Source organism: Thalia democratica, chromosome 7, assembly GCF_965202585.1.
Source record: "Thalia democratica chromosome 7, ktThaDemo2.hap1.1, whole genome shotgun sequence".
In the NCBI taxonomy this organism is placed as follows: Eukaryota; Metazoa; Chordata; class Thaliacea; order Salpida; family Salpidae; genus Thalia; species Thalia democratica.
Window position 1 is genome coordinate 31,989,306 of NC_139171.1, and position 20,783 is coordinate 32,010,088.

General features: G+C 26.3%; 1 protein-coding gene across 1 annotated transcript; it reads right to left on the bottom strand.

Annotated features, from left to right (window-relative positions):
• Window positions 1-15,848: 15,848 nt before the first annotated feature.
• Window positions 15,849-20,023, bottom strand: LOC145840287 (scavenger receptor cysteine-rich domain-containing protein DMBT1-like). Its single transcript, XM_082947486.1, has 3 exons — window positions 19,857-20,023; window positions 18,590-18,842; window positions 15,849-17,958 (listed from the first exon to the last, which is right to left on the bottom strand). The coding sequence occupies exons 1-3, from the start codon at window positions 19,980-19,982 to the stop codon at window positions 16,307-16,309; spliced, it is 2,031 nt and encodes a 676-aa protein (XP_082803612.1). The 5' UTR covers window positions 19,983-20,023; the 3' UTR covers window positions 15,849-16,306.
• Between the last annotated feature and the right edge of the window lie 760 nt (window positions 20,024-20,783).

Sequence of the window (20,783 nt, forward strand, 5' to 3'; positions counted from 1 at the left end):
ATACCACAAAACTTGTTTTTCTAAATATAACAGTTTGTGATACATAAGTTAATACTTTTATTTAATAAACCAAATGCGGATTTTTTATAATTTTTTAAATTATAAAATAAAATAAGCTTAATTGCAAACAGATTAAATGAGTGCCTACAAATATGTTTTTAATGTTTTAATTTTTTTTTTTTTTTTAAATTAGCACCCTTAGTTTTTCAAGGCAACAATTGTTTTTTTATAAAAATGACTATCATTACGACACTACTAAAAATTTTATAAATAATATAAAAGAAATTTATTTGTATTTCAAGTTATTTAGAAGAATAAATATCAAGACTAAAAATCGTTACAGATTTGAAGACAGAAGCGTTTTTTAACATTGTTATACTGAAATGTTAACTTTAAACTTTAAATAAAAATAATTATTAAAACGTCAAAATAGATCAAAAACTATATACTTTAAGTAGGTTAAGATGACATAATATAACACATAACAAGTTAAGAAAAAATATCTGCATAACTAAAATATATTTGAAATTGAGAACTAAGCAATGTTAGTAAAATGTAAATGACATTCACTTTAAAAGTTTTTTATTGATTTATATATGTTTCAGTTCTTTTAAACCTGAAATATGCTGCTTTTGATATTAAAGTTAAAGTATGTATTTTGAAACAATTAGTGTTATAAAATACACAACAAATTTTGTAAACTAAGAGCTGTATAATTTAACCTTATAGTACAAAAGAAACATGCCTATAGCATAATAAATTTATCTAAAGTTAAGTGTAAACAGTGTAACAAAAATTTCTAACACATGTATAAAATTACATGAAATTAACAGTTTTATATTTTAGCATTATTGTGTTTTTTAAAGTTCAACGATGGTCTGTTTGAACTATTTTGATAATTGTCTGTAAAAAATAAACATAAGAAGTTAATATAAAAACTCAAATAACATTTGTTTTACAACTACACTTAAAGTTATGTGAAAAATTAATTTTCATATAATCAAAACTTTTTATAGGAAAACGTATTGTAAAGCCATGATACATAACTGTAATAAAAATTTCATCGTAATTCTATTAAAATTGAGTTTATAGGAAGAACTCAAATGATATGTATACAAACAGATTAAATAAATGTAAAGTTGTTAGCAGTTATCGTTTTAAACTTTTATCTCTATAACTCTTCAAAAGTATTTTAAGATTTTATACTTGCTACAGTTATGAACCTTGAACAAAATTTTGATATTCGTAGTTATATTTTAGAATAAAATTGAAGTTTTAACTTATATAATTAAACAATTTTAAGCTACTTATAATGTTACTAAAATATTTCAACTTAAAAGTTTAACATAGTTTTTGTAATTTACATTACTTATATTTTTTTTATTTTTACAAGTAACTTTTAACTATACATTAAATTAAAATTTATAACAAGAGCTATTTAATAGTATATGTTTGATGAGTTTAAAGTTTTCAAATTGTAAATAATTAATAATAACTAAGTAATTAAACACTTACTACGTTATTTTATATTTCAACGTTTAAACGAGGGTTTTAGTAATTTAAAGATTTTATACGTTGTATTGTTGTATTGCAATAATAAAGTTTTAACAAATATTTTCTAATAAAACAGTTAAACCCAATAAAACGTGTGCAACTTTTTATAAATCAATCAACAGTTAAAAAGTTGGTGCAAAATATAAGCAGCTTTTGGTTTTGTGGAAATTTTTTAAAATGCAGTTATAAGTAGGATAAAAAATGATAAATTTGACATTTTGTAAGAATAATTTTTATCATCTTATAACAAATAAGTACTTATTAGCTTATTATTAAATTCTATGTAATGTTTTGGTACAGTAAAATAAACACTAGATTTTTAAATAAGTGTTTTTAAATAATTTTGTGGTAAAAACTAACAGCTTTTTTTTCTTATTTAGTAATTTAACTCAAAATAAAGTTTAAAAAAATAAAGTTTCTTAGCTTCATAATTTTTTTGATCAATATTAACTATTGTAGGTATTATTTAGATCAATAGTTTTTCAATAAATATATATTTTTTTCAGTTGTATCTGTTTGAATTATTGTTTGTTAAATAAGTTGCTAAATAAATATTTTTTTGTAATGAATTCACGTTTTATAAATTAAAACCTTATTAATAATATTTTAAACTTTTATTATTTAAATTTAAATAAATATTTTTGTTACTGATGTGCTCAATAAATTTAAACGTTATGTTTGCAATAAAAAGTAGTAAATTTTTGCTTTTAAAGAGCTTGGTATAAATAAAATGTATTTTATAATTTATTAATATATCAAAACAGTTAACAATTTTAAAGTTATTCCAAAACATATATACAAAATCATTGCAATGCGAATAGAACTGTTAAAAAGTCCTGTGAAATTTTAACTAACTTTTCACATATGTCAAAACAGTGTTTAAAATAATCAAAAACAGTATTTTGTTTAGTAAACTGAGGTTAATTTATAATAACAAAAAAAAGATTATAAAGAAAACAAATAAAACCTTAGATTACTTTATTATTACTGAAATACCAAAACCACAATGCTTTGCAAAAATATTTGGTACGAGTTCGATTAAATGACTTTGATTAATTTTTTTTTTTAACAAAAACTTATTAAGTAGTAATCGATCATGTAATTTTGAAAACAATAGTCAGTAGCAAAATAATGCTTAAAGCAAATTTAGTGGCCCATAGAAACCTAAAGGTTGTTTTTTTTATATTTAGTTATATAGTTCTTTTATTTAGAGCGTAAAAATTTTATTTACTCTAACTTATAATGTTTGTCCTAACTTTCAAATAAAGTTTTCCATTATTGCTATCTTAATTTTATTCTTTCGTGTCAAAGATTAATTAAATAGCAAAATAAATAGAAATGTTTTCAAATAAACTCTTCATTTTTAATACACGAAATGTCAAAAAATACTAACGTTGATAATTAGCAAATTTATTACGCATGTTAAACGATGTGTAAACCTAATAACTTCCAAATTACATTGCAGGTTAATAATCTTGAAAGATTAAGCTTTTTTATAAAATAATATAAAGTTAGTACGGCCTTCGTAATTAATCATTATAAAAAAACAAGAAAAACAGAAGTAAAACGCCTTTCAAAATTAAATTAAAATTTTTGTTGATTATATTTGTTAGTAAAATTATCAAAACTTATTAGAACATAAGCTAACAATTTTATTAAAAAGAATAAAAACAAGTGTTAATTAACTGCATTTGCCGAAAAAATAAAATCAAAGTATGGAAGTTTATTTAAACTTAAACTTAAATAAGTCAAAATCGAAGAGAAAGTATAAATGATCAAATTATACAACGCTCGGGTATAAGTTTATAAACATAATTTTATATAATATAACATTAAGATACGTAAGAAACGTGTCTACGTTGAAACAACATTATGTACAATTAAAATGTAAACAGTGTATCTAATACGTACATAAAACGTGCTTTTAACTTTGTTTTCTAACACTAAAATATCGGTTGTTTAAACATTAGAACGTATTCTTTTTGATGATTATCTTGTAAAACAAGGCAATTCTTGAAGGCAAGTGTATTCAATTGATTGGTATGTGTTAAACAACAATTTTTAAAACCATATACAAGAAAATGAATGGTTTTTTTTGTGAACAAAGTTCGTTTAAAATTTTTTGTATAAATGAGCAAACAGTAGTTTCTTAGTTTTTGAAAAAACACTAAAAACTTAAGTTATAATTAAAAATGTTAATAATATAGTTTACTGGTATAAAATTTTATAGAATGTTGCTTCTAGAAATTGTAGCAGCTTGCTATAGTTGTAAGTCTTTTTATAAAATTAAGTTTTGTAGTTCAAGAAGAAAAAAACAGACTTTATAGTTGTTTCATGTCTATTTGATACTTAAACAAGTGTGCATTAAACTATTTAAAAAGTTTATAATCTTAATTAAAATTACTTTCAACCTAAACTACTTATCGTTTCGATTTGACTATTTTGTAATTACTTGCAACGTTTTTTTAATTCGAAAGTAGAGGTGCATCAATTAAAAGTGTAATCAAGTATAGATTTAAAGCTATTTTTAGTCTTGTGGTTAACAAGTATGTTTCTATAGGAGTAAATTAAATGTACTGACTATCAAAATAATTGCAGCTTTACTTGAGTTATTTACTATTGTCTCTTTAACTAAAAAATTTAAACCAAGTCACTCACTTAAAAAAAGTTTATTAATTAATTTCGTTTCACGCATCCTTAGAATAATCTTGCTAAAAACTGATAATATTATAGTGTAAATTTAGTTATAAAGAATAATTTTGAAATGTCTAGCAAAAAATAGTTACGTCATAAAGTATATAAGTCTGTTTAAAAAGTTTAAACTAGAATTGGGTCATACTTAGCTGATTTGAAGTAAATTTTAAGACAAAATCACTAAAACAAAAACATTTAAGATAGTAGAATTTTTTACCTGAAACTAAATTTAATAAAAAGCACATTACAAAAAACGAAAAAAACAACAACAATAATAATAAAAAATGTATTTAAAAACCTATTGTATAAATGACTGTTAAAAACAGATTCAAAAACAACATTTATTGGTCAATCAATGCTTTGGTTTGAAATATTTTAGTTGACTAAGCTACGTCAATCAAGCAAGGGAAACTAAAGTTTAACTTTTAAAAAGTAGCAATAAATAAGTGAAATGTTTCAACCGATTTGAAGAAGACGTTAAATTGTTTCACGTTCTTTGAAAAACTGTTTTTTTAAAGTTGTACTATTTATAACTGATGATTTTATGCTCTTCTTTCTAAAGCTTATAGAAAAACAGAAATTTTTTATAATAATTTAGTTATTATTGATGTTTTGTATAAGATTTATGAAAATATATTTAATTTTTTTTTTTAATTCATTTTTTCTTTTTTTTTTTAGCAGTTTTAAAACTAAACTTTGTAATTTGTTTTTAAACTATAACGTTTAATAAATGCAAGTTATGAATTTTGAAAGTACTTTATTTTGTCAAAAACATTTTAAAAGTGGCTATTTCGGTTGATAAAAAACATTAAAAAACATGGCATAAACCTTAAAATTTTAAATTAATTTTTGACGAAAACACTTTTCAAAATAGTTTTCTTTTTATGATTGTAAGTTTTTATTTGTTCTCAATTCAAAACCTTAATAAAACCAACAAAATTTTTACAAATTACAAACAGAACTACCTTCATTTTCTATGAAACCTACTTAATATTTAGAACATAAGTACTTGATATCGTCAATGATATTTTTACACAAATTTAAGACGGTAGTATATCTTTATATTTGTACTTTAAAAACTCAAAAAAAGTCTGATTATGTAGCTAAATAACAATGTTTTTTTATCAATTTTAATAGCTGCTAATAAATCAAGTTGTACAAATGAACAATTAAAACGTTAAACTATACCACACTATAAAGTTTTATTTAACCTTAACTTTTTTTTAAATTTAGGTTTAAAACGTAGTCGAATAAAACTTTATAAACGATTAGATAAAAAGTTATATAATCTTAAAAATTTAACAAAGAATGAAATTATTAAAATTAGAGATTTACTATTTTGTTACATAAATAAACTTTATTATTAAGGAAAACGATTTAAACTGAAAGTGTGTATGTAAAACTTCTTATGGTAAATATTTTGTAGACTTATGTTTAATAACAATTAATTACCATTTCTAGATCTGTTAGTTCTTGAAAAAAATTTTTATGTGATTTATTATGCACAAAACAAAATTTAACTTGGTATGAAGTTTTAGGAAGATAAAGTAATTTTGCGACAGAAACAAAGAATCAAAACTTTAAAATCAAAACTTTAAATAGTTTTTAGATACAGGTTAAACTTAACTTACAGAAACACTATGGTTATAAAGATTTTGAAACTTCATTGCTTATGTTTTTACTAAGTAGCAAAAGCACTTCAAAAAGTCTCACTTAATCAAAATAAATTTTTAAAACAAATGTTATGTTGTAGTTTGATAAAAAAGTTTCAAATAACACAAATTACAGTTAAAACTACAAGATAAAACAAAAATATTTTTTTTAGTTAATAACAAGTTGTAAAATAATTTAAAAAAAACTTTTTTTTTCAAAATAATTTAAAAGTACAAAAAAAAAATTTAAAGTTTATGATTTTGCACACGTCTATATATTCCATACTGTACCACAAATAACGAGCAGTCTAAAAGTAATTTTGGGTATAAAACAATTAGTTTTGTGAAAATATAACTAAGATTATGTTTGTTTTTTAATGAAACTTTAAAATATTAAACATGAATTGACACTCTTAATTAGTTATAAAAAGGTTTTTTGTTTTTTAATAATTCTTAACCATTGTTTAAGGGTGTTTCTTTTAGTGTTTTTATAAAAACAAAGCAGATGATTACTGGTCACGTATATTTAACACAATGCCAGTCTTAAAATACTGCTTAAAGCAAGTTTAAAACATCATGGAAACCACAATAACTGTTGTGCTGAATGTTTTGGCTTATCTTTTTTATTAAAAAGTTTTTTTTTATCACAGAAGTTATATCTTATATAAAATATCAAGTATTACTTTTAACTAAAAAAGCTTTAGGTTTTTTTAAAAAACATGCTTGTTAATGTATCAGGTTATCTTTCGTACAAAACATAAAAACAAACGGTAAAAATTAAAACTGTTTAATTTGCAACATACTAAACATCAAAAGTTATTTGTGGAAGTTTTTAATCAAGAATGTATTAAAAGTATAAAATAAGTTTTACTATTTGTCTATCATTTGATAAATGCTATATCAAAAAATACAAAGGTTTTTTATGTTTGATAATAAAGTTGTTATTTAAACATAAAAATTTAAAGAATAAAAAAAAATTTAAGATGTGTTTTAAAACTCAAACTTTAAAGTTATACAATATTATGACACTACATAAAAAGCACGATCAACAAATATATCTACAATCAAAATGTAAACAATGTATTTAAAAAGTAAGTGAAGGTACTTTAGAATAAGTTTTTTAGCTTGTTTTTCTTTTAATTTATCTTCCATCGTACATATAGCTTTTTGTTGTTAAGTAAAACAGAAAGTTTTAATGAAAGTAAAATAATCAGATCATGTTTCTTATTTTAACTTTTTTTGATTAAAAGTATTATAAAATTAACTAAAAAAATTGTTGAAATCTATTTACAATAACTTTTCAAACTTAAAAGTTATAATACGTATAAGTATTCACAAAGTAATAACACTTTAGTATATCTTTCAAAAGGAACAAGTCAATTATGCACGAATGGATTTTTTTACACGGAGGGACATACTTGCGCGAAGACACTTTTGAACGGAAGGTCACTTTTGCACGAGAGTAATAAATAAAGATTAAAATATTAGAATATATAAAAAGAAAAATAAAGAGCTTAAAAGATAAATTAATAAAATACAAAAAGGAGCAAAATAAATTTTCGATCGAGGGTAAGAGTTAGGAGTAGCAGTGATAGTAAAGATTAAAAAAACTAATAAAATTATTGATACATAAATAAACAAAAAGTTAATTAATCAAAAAATGGGAAAAAAGTTACCAATTAAGGGTAAGGGTTAAGGTAACAGTGATATGAAATATAAAATAGATAGAGAATAAAATTAATAAAAAAATATTATAAGTTAAGAAAGTTTTCAACCCGTGCAAAAATATCTTTTTATGCAAAAGTGTTTACGTGCAAAAATAGCCTTTCGTGCATATTTGACACCTACCCTTTTCAACAAATATTATTCTACTTTAAAAGTTATAACTGCAATAGCTGTTGAGAAATTTTTCATTCATTAACAAAATTTAAACTGACGAGCTTTAGTTTTCCTATTTTTGTTCTTTATTTGATTTTTGATACCATTTGGTAATTTTAATGTTTCGGTGCTTTGTTTTTGGAAGACATGGTTTTAGTTAAATAATTAAAATTTAGCTAAAAAAACATATTTATTTTACAATAAAAACAAATAACCTATAATTTAGTTTAATCCGTGACAAAAAAAAATGTTTAAGGTTAGTCGAATACAAAAAAACTACGATGAGATCTAGGAACTCTTTTAAGCTTTTTTCAAACTTAAGTTTACTTTATTAAGTCACTTACATAGCTTATCTATTATTAAAGTTATTAAACAACAAAGACAAAAAGTTTTATAGAAAAGCCAAATAATTTATCAATCTAAAATAAGGTGTTACAGTAATTTTGTTATTCAAAACAGCCTTATTTGCTAATGATATTTCACCAAATAGTGAACTAACGAAATTAAAGCTGTGTAACGAACTAAATTCAAACTTAAAATGCTATTTAATTTTACAAGAATCTCTAAATTTAGTTACTTTTACGTACATTCATATTAATTGACGTAAATTATTTGATTAAGTTGTGTAATTAGTTTTGAAAACATGTTTAGCTTATTCAAAGTTGTTAATATGTAGTGCAGTTATACGAAACAGATTAATTATGTTAAAAAAATGTTTGAAAAATTGTAAATTAAATTAAAACTATAACTTTACACCAAACAAACATGTATAGAAAGCGCTATTTATTTCCAAAAACATAGGTTTAACTTTAGTATATACGTAAGTTGAGAGCTTTTACTTGTAAACTTGGTCCGTTATTAAAATCACAAGAAAAAAAACTACAAGTTACGTTTGCTTTATCTTGTCACGACTCAAATCACATATAAAGACTTTCTTATTAGTACAAAGGAAAAAGTTTGTCAAGTAAAATTTATTCGATTATTTGCATGTATGTAATTTTACTGTAACGTCATATACTTAAACAAGGCAGTAGACTAATTTAATCAACAAAACTTCAAAAGAAATCTTTGAACTTCAATGTTTAACAATTACTTACAAGACTTGTTATTGCAGCAAACAAAATTATACTATATAGCAGAACAAACTTTTGTTTATTTCATGTCAATATTTAAGTTTTTTATGATGTCTATTAAAGCATTTGTTAATTTTTTAGTCTACTGATCATAATACAGCTGTGAAAAAAATTAAACACAAGTTTTATTTCTTGTATACTAAAGCTATCAAAAAAAGACTAGCTTTATCTCGAAATTTCATTGGAGAAATTTAGTAGATTGAATATTATTAAAAATAGAAAGTAAAAATTAAATACTAGATATAGTACATTATGTTTACAATTTTTTTAAGTTGTTTGAAAATGGTCTAAACATTTATTTGTTTAATTATTTTAGTTGATAAAAATGATAAAATAACTATAAACTATTACTATTTAGTTATTTTTACAACCTTGTTTTTAAATTAGGTCTAGTACTATATCTTTGTCAGTTATGTTAACAATTTAACATGCAACTTTTTGAACGTAACAAAAGAAAATTTACTTTTGAAAAAAAAAAGTAAATAGTTAAACTATTACATATATAAATAATCATAACTAAATAGTAATAGTTTATAGTTATTTTATCATTTTTAACAACTAAAATAATTAAACAAATAAATGTTTAGACCATTTTCAAACAACTAAAAAAAATTGTAAACATAATGTACTATATCTAGTATTTAATTTTTACTTTCTGTTTTTAATAATATTCAATCTACTAAATTTCTCCGATGAAATTTCGAGATAAAGCTAGTCTTTTTTTGATAGCTTTTGTATACAAGAAATAAAACTTGTGTTTAATTTTTTTCACAGCTGTATTATGATCAGTAGACTAAAAAATTAACAAATGCTTTAATTTTTTTTTAAAATTGACTTTAGTATTTAAAACTAGGAACTGAACGCTAAATATATTTATTTTAATTTTTTTTCATTTGAAATAGTTGTGTTCAGTTTAAATATGTTTTCTCACATTTGAAAATTATACACAAGAACAACCAAAATAAACGTACATATAAAATGTATAAAAAAGTCATTGTATGAAAATAGCTGTTGTCTATGACAAAACTTTTCCAAAGTTTATGTCAAACCACACTTAAAGTATTAAACTTTTTTGTCGTCAAAACTGAGTAAAGAGTTTACAAGATGGTGTTTCTTTTCATATTCAGAAACATGAATACTTGCCTTTTTGTTGCACATTTTGACGGTTACGTAATCTAAGCTCAGACATGATTAATCTTAACATTTTCAAACTTAACTGGTTTGAATTAAACTTCTCACGAGTTTCTAGTTTTTAACAATTTTAACGAAACGTGAAAATGTTTTTCAATTAAATCTTTGATGTGTATGAAAAGCAATTTTTCCTGGGTAGCTGTCAAATTTGCACGAGCGAACAAAATTGCACGAGGGCAAAAAATTGCACAAGGGAACACTTTTGCACGAGCAGACAATTTTGCACGGAGACAATTTTGCACGGGTTGAAATTTTTATTTATCTTTAATATTTTTCATTCATTTTAATTTTACTATCACTGTTACCCCTAACCCTTACCCTCGGTCAGTAACTTATTATTTTTTCTTTTTTCGTTTTTTTTTTACTATCATTGTTACCAATGGTCGGTAGCTTTTTTCTTTCAAATTAATTTATTACTTTTTATTCATTTTTATTGTTTTTTTTTTATAAAGATTTTTGTTTTTACTATTGCTGTTACCCCTAAACCTTACTTTTGGTCAGTAGTTTTTTTTAGTTTTTGTCAATATTTTTTAGTTTCATTTTAAGTTTTTTTTTTTTCTGTTTTTTTATACTCTCGTGCAAAAATTACCATCCGTGCAAAACTGACCCTTGGTGCAAATTTATCTTCGTGCAATTTTATCCCCTCTTGCAATTTTTTTTTTCATGCAAAATATCTTCGTGCAATTTTGTGCCCTCGTGAAATTTTGCCTTTGTGCAATTTTGACCCGTTCCAATTTTTATTTTTTTTATTAAACATACTTCAAACAACGTTTTTCAGACATTCTTTAACATTAGTAAAACGAGCAGTATCAAAATACGAAAAATTAATAATTATGTTTATTAAAAAAGTTTTAAGTAAGAAAAAACTATAAGTTTTAGTTACCGTTTATAACATCAAAAATGTATACGTAACGCATGATTAAAAAATCACATTTTTTGTACTAAAGTGGTATGTGCAATTAAAGAAATCTAAAGATTAGGAAATTTGAAACAACATTGCAATTTAAAAAAATCATTATTTTTGTCTAACTTTGAACGACAAACAATTTGTTCACTTTTAATTTAATCGAATTTTAACAGACTGTACAATTTGTTTTTAACATACTAACACATAAACATTGTTTATAGAACTTAAAAAATATTTGAAAACCTAAAAGGTTAATGCAGAACTCTCTATTGGTCAAACCGTAAAACCAGCTTTTCGTTAAACTTTGATTGCTTAAAATGTGTTCCATAATTAAAAAAATAAAAACTTCGGTTTTATCATAATTTTTGTTTATTAAATACCTTTCAAAATGTGTTCAACAATGTTCGAAAAAAACGAATGTTATAATTATTTATAAGACTACTGTTTTATTTAAATACACTAAAAATGCTCAAACCCCTAAGAAAGATTTAGATATCTTTAGTAACATCTTTTATTTACCCTATTTAAGCTATTTAACAGTTAAAAAGAACCTTCAATACTTCTTAAACTGAAGTAAACTTTCAAAGGTACAGTTATATAAATATTGGATCACACTGTTGTAACTGTTATATCTAAACCACAATATTTTATTGCAAGGTTTCTTTTTCTTGTTTAATATGACAGTAATCTTTATTATGATAACAAACTAAAGTAAACTAATTATTTGTACAGGTATAACCTTTTTGTTATTTAGTAGGGCAAGCTTTAAAAAATTCTATGTAACATTTTAGTTAAGCCTTTTAGCTTTGGATGTGTTTTTAACCATTACTAACTATTGTATTAAGGTGCTAATTTTATACTTTTGATATAAACTAAGCAAGTAATTATTGGTAATGTAACTCTTTAACAAAAATCTTTTTAGGAAAATAAATATTTAAAGCCATTAGAAGCAACCTTACGTAGTTTAATTTTTAAAAGGTTTATGACCAAAACTAAAACTTATTATTTCAAAAATTTCCTAAAAAAGAATTACAAATATTTTAAGCTTTAAATTTGATAAATCTAAATATAATTTTACGACAGTTGTGAGTAGTATTAACTTTAAAAAAAAATTATTTTTTTTCCTTTTAAATCGTTTGTTTCATAATTTGTAAAACACAACAATTTAAGAAAAAAATTAAACTATTCATACTAAAAAGTTGAAGGGATACTCATCATGTTATTTTTTAAGCATTTCAAATGTTACTTCCTGTTAAAAAAGTAATGTAAGTTTTATTTTGCACGAAATGTCAAAAAATTATAAAAGTAGTCATTGAAAAACTATTTAACAGAGCAGTTTATAAAACAGTTTATAAATAAGAATGCTTATCAGAAATTTTGAAATTTCAAGCTTTTGTTTTATACATTTAGTTTCTGTTTCAAAAATATATTTTAGCATTAAATAGTTTAAGTACACTGTGACAATTTGTATGTGGCTTTTAATTATTTTTTTTTGTAACTATAATTGTACAAAAGTTTAAATTCAAGCAGTAAAGTCACAATAGCTTTAAGAAAAAATTTCATTACATAAGTAAACATAAGTTGAAAGAAAAGTTTTCAAATGGACGGAAAATATAGCAAAAATTTTATTTGTTATAAATACTACTTGCTGTCAGTTGCTTAATTTATTATAAATATATTATTATCTTTGGGTATAAAAAATATGTAAGTATCTGAAACGTTTTAGACGAAAAGTATCAATTTAAATAAAAGATTTAGAAAATCATATCATATTTAATTATAATAAATAAATAAAAATAAATCAAACAAATAACATTTGCTTGTTAGGTGTATTAGTTTTCTAACTAAAACGTGATTTAGTACACTTTATCTATTTCTGATAAAATAAATTAAAAATTTTGACTAAACCAAATAAGTCTGTATCGATATACATAGATAAGATTGTATTAAACAAACTATAAAGTCTTATGCATTAAACCTCTAAAAAAATTTCAAAATTAGACTATAAAACAAGACAACAAACACGTAACAAAATTAAAAAACTTCTACATTAAGCAAGCAAATTTATTTGTACAAAGGAATAGCTGTTTTTTTTTTCTGTTAAGTTTTCTTTTGAACTTTACAAAAATTTACGCTGCTAAACTTAATCTGAAAAGTATTCTAAATTATTTGGAATAAATAATACTTAGTTCTACAATTTTTTCAACTAAGGTTAGTTTGTAAAACCATGATATTAAAAAGTTTCCAGTTTATAAATGTAGGAAATACTCCACCCGATCAAAATCCACCCATTCAAATTCGAGAACCGCTTACCAATTTAGGATAAAGTTAGAGGTAACAGTGGTAGTGTAAAATAAAAAATGATTAAAAAACGCAAAAAATATATAAAATAAATAAATAAATAAATAAAGAAAATGTAAAAAAAAACTTAGGTGGATTTTGATCGCTGGTGGATACTTTAACATTCTTCATTACATAAAAAACAACGTATTGTTTAGTAAACTTTTAATGATTGGTTTTATACAAGTAGCCATAAAAACTTTAGATTAGTTTCTAATTACTGTTATAAACATTCTGCAATAACTTCTTACAGTTGCTTTGTTAAGGTTTGTTTTTGAAATTGTTAATTTATGTGAGTAATTTGTTAAATACGTACTTTAACGTTTAAATTTTTACAATTCCTATATCTTAGTTTATATTTTTATTTTTAAGGAATTGTTTTAATATTATTTTCTAAACATAGCTAAATATTGATATTTAAATAGTAAAACAAGTTTACTATGTATAATTTTAATATTTGTTTTTTTACTCTGCTATCATCAAACAATTTTGAGAAAACAAATAAAATAGTACGGTTGTTCTGTTAAAACAAAAGTTTCTTAGCTTTATAAAGAACGATTATAAAAACCTGAAATGTAGTATTACAAAACTTCGAATAAACAACTAAAATTTTTGTATAGCAGCTCTCAAATACATTTATTTGTTATAAAATATCTGCAATTAAAATATAAACAACATATCAACAGCATTCGTGAAATGTCACATTAAATAGTGAAGTTTATTTTAAATAAATACACAAAAGTTCGGTTGATTAAAACACGGCACGAATGTGTTTAAGGTTGTTGAGCAGTATAAAAACCTACAACTGCAATGCTTAGAGTTAGTTGTTATATGTTTAACAACCACTTTAAATTATGTAAAAACCATTTTTTGTCTTTCTTTACTTAGAATAATGGTTTTAAAACATCAAACAATTTTGTAAACTAGTTGCAGTTACACTTGTAAGTTATAGTCTGTTTTTTGACTTGAAAGTATAAATTTACAAAACAATTGTTTAGTTTAAAAAAAAGCCATTTTTTCTAGTACACATTTATTTTCAAAAAACACTTGAACCAAAAAACAAAAATTGAACAATGTACCTTGTTTGATTTATAAGTATAAAGGGGGAATAAGACACTTAAAATATAAAAAGCAAAAATCATCACTATTTTCTTAGAAATAAAATATTTAGTGTTTTAAAAGCAGTATAAACTATTTTAAGAAGTGTTCTAGTTCTTTTTTAAACTGAAATTAAAATAATGCTGTTATTTTTTGAACGGAGAAAATTTTAAAGTTTTACAAATAAGACTATAGCTTACTAAAAATATATAACGAAATTGTTTGCAACTTTACGAATTGTTTTAAATTTGCATAAAATAACAGTATTTATAAGTATAAAATAAAATTAAGAATTTAATTTTGTTGTAAATTTTTTAAAATAAATTAGTGTGATTAAAAATTTTGAATAAACAAGAAAATTTTATTAATTAATTAAACTATTAATCACAAATTATTTTTAACTTAAACGATAAAAAAAGTTTGACAATTTAAACAGCTTATAAATGAAAAAAGGATGCTTTAAACTTGTAATAAATAGAGAATATTAGACTGCAGACAATTTCATTTTGAAAAAAGTGAAAAAGCTGTTTCAGAATAATTTAACACTAATGTTTAAGAAAAAAATTAGTTTTTGTTCCAAGGAAAAAAAACCTATATTCTAAACAATTTTTGATGTTATGTTAATATGTAAATAAAATAAATTTATTGATAATGTCATGGCTGAAATGCAATTAACATGTTACTGTTAAAAGTATAAATTATTTTTTATTTTTTAGTTATGCAATTTTTGAAACTTGAAGTCGAAAAAGTATTTTAGAGTTAAATTGTATCAGTTTACACTTAGATCAATATATTTAATTAGGTATTTTATAGATTTTTGTTATATTATAAAGCATTAACTATTATTTTCAATAAAAAGAATAAAACTTAAGTAAATAATTTAACTCTTATAATTCAATCTTAAATCTTATTTATGCAAAAAATAAATTTCTAAGCAATTTTTAAAACTTTGTTTTTATTATTCCACCCAATTTTTTTTTATAATTAAAAATAATGATAAACAAAGTAAAGTAGAAGTAAAAGATACTTAGTAACTTAAAAGGTATATTAATTTTGTGTTTTCTACTTTATTTAGACAGAAATATTACTACCATTTTGAACTATCACTGTTTTTATTTTGTGTTAAATATAAGTAAGATAGATAAATAAAACAATGTAAACTAAAAAATAATTAAGTTAAATAAACTTTAGAATCAAAATATTAAAAAGTACGTATCAAACAAAAAGTTATTGAATTTCTAATAATTATTTTGATAGTATTTTAAACTTTTTTAATAATCTTACTGATTTTTTTGTTACAAAGAAATTAAAAATTATTTACTTAAAATAAGAAAAAACTTTATAGTTTACAGAAAAAAATTACAAGTTAATTATCATATTAATAATAAATTGAACGTCGAAATTTTACAAACAAAATCACGGGCATTTCCCTTACATGAAATTGCTTCTTCTTCTCGCTTCACTGACTGTTCTGACGTTTGCAAAAGTTTTCAGAAAATTTTTGCGGCAACACAAAAGAAAAACGCGGGAAACGTCGACAAGCGGGCTCCCCTGATGCACAAAGTACCGAACAAAATGGCGTTTAAAAACCGAATGAGGGCCGAATGCGCGAAACCTTGACTCAGAAAAGTTCACACATTCGATCTTCGGAAAGAACAGAAGCACACGATCCTTGATCGAAAAAATAATTATCTCAATCCGATACCTGATCTTTTTCCTCATCACGGATCGGCCCCCAAGATCGACATTTCTTATTTGCACAAAATGCCGTGGAAAGACGACGGAAAGAAATAAAAAATCGCAGTAGATCATCAGTTTTACAGTGACGTCACAATAACTCAAAAAACACGAAAAATTGATCAGTAATAAATGTCATCAGCGATTTCTCCTCTCCTCTCGACGGCCATCTCGAAGCCGGCCGACGTGTTGACGTCATCGCTGACGAACCGCACGTACAAGTACTCTGACGTCACAACGAACTCGCGGTCGTACAATCGGAAGGCGTTGGTCAGGTTGGCCAGCTGCCGGTCGCCGGGCAAGTCCCCGTCGTAGACCAGAAGGAAATCCCCGTCGCTGATACCGTGCACGTCCAACCTCAGGACGGAATTATTACCGGCCGTGAGCAGCCACGAGCAGTCCATGTCGTTCTCGTAGTGTGTCATCTGGTCGTAGAACATGATGTACGTCTCGTCGTACACCACGTTTCCGCTCGAGCAGCTCCCGAACGACTGCTGAGAGGAGCGAAGGTCGAACTGAGGAGCCGTGAGGAACTCGTAGTCGATGTAAAAGTGGGAGAGGTCGTCGGAATTCGAGCGCATCTCGATGCGGATCGAGTCGGACACGGACTGGTAGTAGCGGTGCCGGTTGTTCGAGAACGGGCCCCGCTCGCTGCCCAGCTGCGCCCCGCTGCCGTCGAACACGTCCAGCTCGTCGAATTCGGAACCGAAGTCGTTCACGAGCTGCGAGACGAACACGTGCAAGCGGACCCTGTTGCTGCCGAAAGACTGCACCGTCCACGAGCAGTTGCCGCCGATCGAGTTGTGAGGGTAGTAGATCCTCTTGTCGCTCGCCTCGAAGTCGTCCAGCAGGATTCCCCCGCAAAACTCCGCATCGGGAGTTTGAAGGCGCGAGTCGCCGCTCACCACTTGCTTGTACGAAGCGGCGAACGCGCCCTCGTTGATCGGCGAGGTGAACTGGTGGACGATCAGAATCTGGTTGCTCTTCGACTTGAAGGAGTGGGTGGCGTTGCGATCGTCGGTCACCATCGCCAGCAGCCTCACCTCGTTCTCCTCGCCGCCGTCGTAAACCTTTATGACGTCACAGTCCGGCATGACGTCGCGCAGCTCCAAATCGACCTGCACTTTGTTGTTCGAAGCGGCCGTTATCAGCCACCGGCACTCGGTGTCTTCCGCAGAGTAACCCCGGAAGAGGATCATTCCGCTCCCTTTGAGGTCTTCACTCCCGCAACCGGTGACCACCTCAAAATCGTTCTCGAAATCTTCGTCGTCGACCGGCCGCACGCTCCCCCTGAACCCCCGCATGGTGACCGACCTGTCGCTGGTGAACACGATCAGCATGAAGTTGCCCGTCGAAGTGTACACCTCGCCCTCGCCAACCGTCCCGCCCAAGTTCAGAAGCTCATGGTCGGTGGAGTTGCCGTCGTGGACGAGCACGCGGTCGTAGCCCAGCTCCATCTCGACCTCATCGAGCCGAAACTCCACCTTGCGGTCGGTCCTGACCAGCCAGTTGAAGCTGGCGTGGTTGGGGTAGTTGCCGGGGTGGTTGGGAGAAAATATGGTGGCGCTGTAAGTCGAAGGATCTCCTGAGTTCTGATTGGCGGAGAGGTCAATGAAGGTGAGCGCGTCGTCGGGAAGCAGGCCGTCCGTCGTCTCGTCCATGAACGCGTCCCGCTCGTACTCGAACTTCATCTCGATTTCCTGCTCGCTCCTTATCCGCACCAGAGTGTTCGGTTGTTCGAGTGCTTGAGGTTCAAACATGTCCACGGGTCCGTCTGGTATTTTTTTAAATTAACGGTTTTTTAGCGTTGTAAAATTGGTTTATAGATTAAGTAAGCTCAAAAACGTTTACAAGTTTTATTAAGGAAAAACAAAAAAAAAAGTATATAGTGATCTACCGGATCAAGGATTCGAACCCGGTCGGATCCAGCTTTTTTTAATATAAATCTTGATTCGGTGAGACCGTTTTATAAATCATCTTAGTCCTGCCGGATCTAAATTAAGAAGTGGGGTACGAAGCCAGGTCCTTGAGAAGCATGTTGGAGTCATTCGACCCACCTAGAAAAACCCTGCGACGTAATTTACTGTTTTTAAAAATTGAACTAATTAGATCCAGCCCGGTCTTGATTTTAAAATGATATTTAGATCCAGTTGGGACTAAGTTTATAAACATGATTCAGAGCCTGACAGATCTTGACTTTAAAATGAATCCGGTTCAAGCCTGATTATATTTTTTTGAATCCGGTAGATCACGACAATAAGATATTGAATATAATTAAAAAAAAAATTTACTGAAAATCGTTTCGTTTAAGTTTTAAGTTTAAAAACTTTTTCTATCCTAAAAATAAATAATAAAACATTATTCATCCTAAGGATAAAAAAGTTGCATTATATATATTAATTTACCTTCGTAGTATTTGGGCTGATACTTGACGAGGTTTCTGTCTCGTTCTTCTTCGAACTGATCAACCAAGCTGCCGTCTGTTTTGTACGCATTGAACTGCCTGTTCCCACTCACCACCGACAAACGTTTGAAGTGGGAGATGATGGGAATGAGGACGCTCAACCTCACTTCAGAGCACGACCGACCGCGGTTGCTCAGCACGATCTTTATTTGCTCCCTGCTGTGGCTTTCCTCCAAACTGTCGTTTGCCGCATTCTGATTGGTAAAAAATTGTTGTTTAAAACTGTTATGCAACTTGTTATGCAAATTTTTTTATTTTGAGGCTTGCAACAAAAATTAACCGCAGAGCAATTAACTTTAAGATTAATTAAAGTGACTATCTACTTAAATATATACATATAAATATATACATATTAATTCTGAATAAGACTTGATGCATTTAGTTTAAAGTCGAAAATATTTTGTATAACAATTTCCGTTTTATATAATATACATTCAGTTTTATGATTTATTCTACCTTTCAATCATAATTAAGTAAGAAAGTAATTTGTTTGCAATAAACAAACCATGCTCAACGACCTTTTAGGAGACGATGTTTCAAACTTTTACCATATTTAGTTTTTTAAACAGATTTGAATTATTTTGATTAAAGTTTGAAATATTAATTAATAAACAAAATATTTTTCCTATTAACATCGAAATATGTTTTTTGTAGTTTGTGGTTTTTATACAATATTTTATTTTGTCAAATCCTAAAAAAAAAACACATCTATTTACATATCAAAACTATTTAAACTATTATCTGAACTGACTTCCATAACCAAAATTAGTATGATAAACTATTATTTCGTGACACGTACTTGATATATTAGTGTCAGTTTATAAGAATGTTCAAATGAACCTTTTAAGCTTTTACGAAAAATTGTTATATTTTTTATATTTAAATGGATATACAAACCTTTGTTTTGTTAAAAGTACTTTGAAATTAAATTTAAGTCTCAAGAATGTTAATATAAGTATCTTGGTTCTTTATGAATTAGGTGTTACATAAGTTTTTAAAATCAGTAAATCGCAATACACATATATGTAAATCTTTTCAAAGACACCTTTATTCATTAGCACATATTCAATTATATTTATCTGTTTAAAGAATGTTAATCTGAGAATAAGTCTACTTACATAAAATATAAACTAAACACAATACACAAAATGTTAAAATTTAAATACACAAACATCAAAACAACATTAAGGTTTTTGTTGTAAGCTTACCGTATTTTCCACCTCATTAAAATCATCGAAATCCACCACAAAAACTTCTTGTTTCGCTGTTAGAGGGTTAGCCAACACACAAGTTGCTATGAAGAGTAATGTTAGGCAGCACAGACTTTGTAGCATCGCGTATTTTCGAATAATTTTTACTCAAGAACAGCAGTTTAAATAAAATCTAAAAAGTACGAAAAAGTTACTTTTATATCTAAAGACATATTATACAAAAAAGCCAGATAACTATATATACTTTTAGTTAAAGAAAATGTTTACTTGTTTATTTATTTACTTATTTACTATAATATTTTATTAAATTTATCTATTATATAACAAAAATTACTGTATCTTAAATTGAACTTAATGTATAAAGCATCAACAAAACATAAAGTTCCTATTATCACAAAACACCATTTTTAAACAGCGATTAACAAAATCATTTGTAATAAAATGTGTTTACTATACAAAAGAAAGTTACAAATGAGACGTTAAAGACGAATATACGGTACATAATTCATCACTGTAATTACTCTACTGACCGAAACAAAACATTAAAAAAACTTGAAATAAAATAGAAAGAGGTTAGTATATAATATTTCGGTATTTATATAAATATAAATAAGTTGAAAGTTTCCGTGAACTACTTTATAATTTTAAAGTATTGTAAGTAGAAAAACCTACAACTTTAGAAATATCTCCAGATTTTTTGAAATGTATATGCAAAACAAAAAGTAAAAAAACTAACTGCAAAATGCCTACAATTTTTGCAATTGTAAAGTATTCTATGTGTGTCACGATAATAATAGTTATATTGCATTTTTTATTCAAAAAATCTTATAACTGCTTAAAGATAGCTAACCTTTGTATGCAGTAATATTTACAACAATTTTAAGTTTTTGTTTATATAACAAATAAGCTTAATTTTTTAATGAT

What these genes read in the sequence shown, in the direction of transcription:
- LOC145840287 (XM_082947486.1), bottom strand. Translation starts at nt 19,982, where the DNA reads ATGCTACAAAGTCTGTGCTGCCTAACATTACTCTTCATAGCAACTTGT. An exon ending in TTAATGAGGTGGAAAATACG is followed by an intron (nt 18,843 to 19,856) that starts GTAAGCTTACAA and finishes TTTACCAATCAG; the next exon opens with AATGCGGCAAACGACAGTTT. An exon ending in TCAGCCCAAATACTACGAAG is followed by an intron (nt 17,959 to 18,589) that starts GTAAATTAATAT and finishes AAAAAATACCAG; the next exon opens with ACGGACCCGTGGACATGTTT.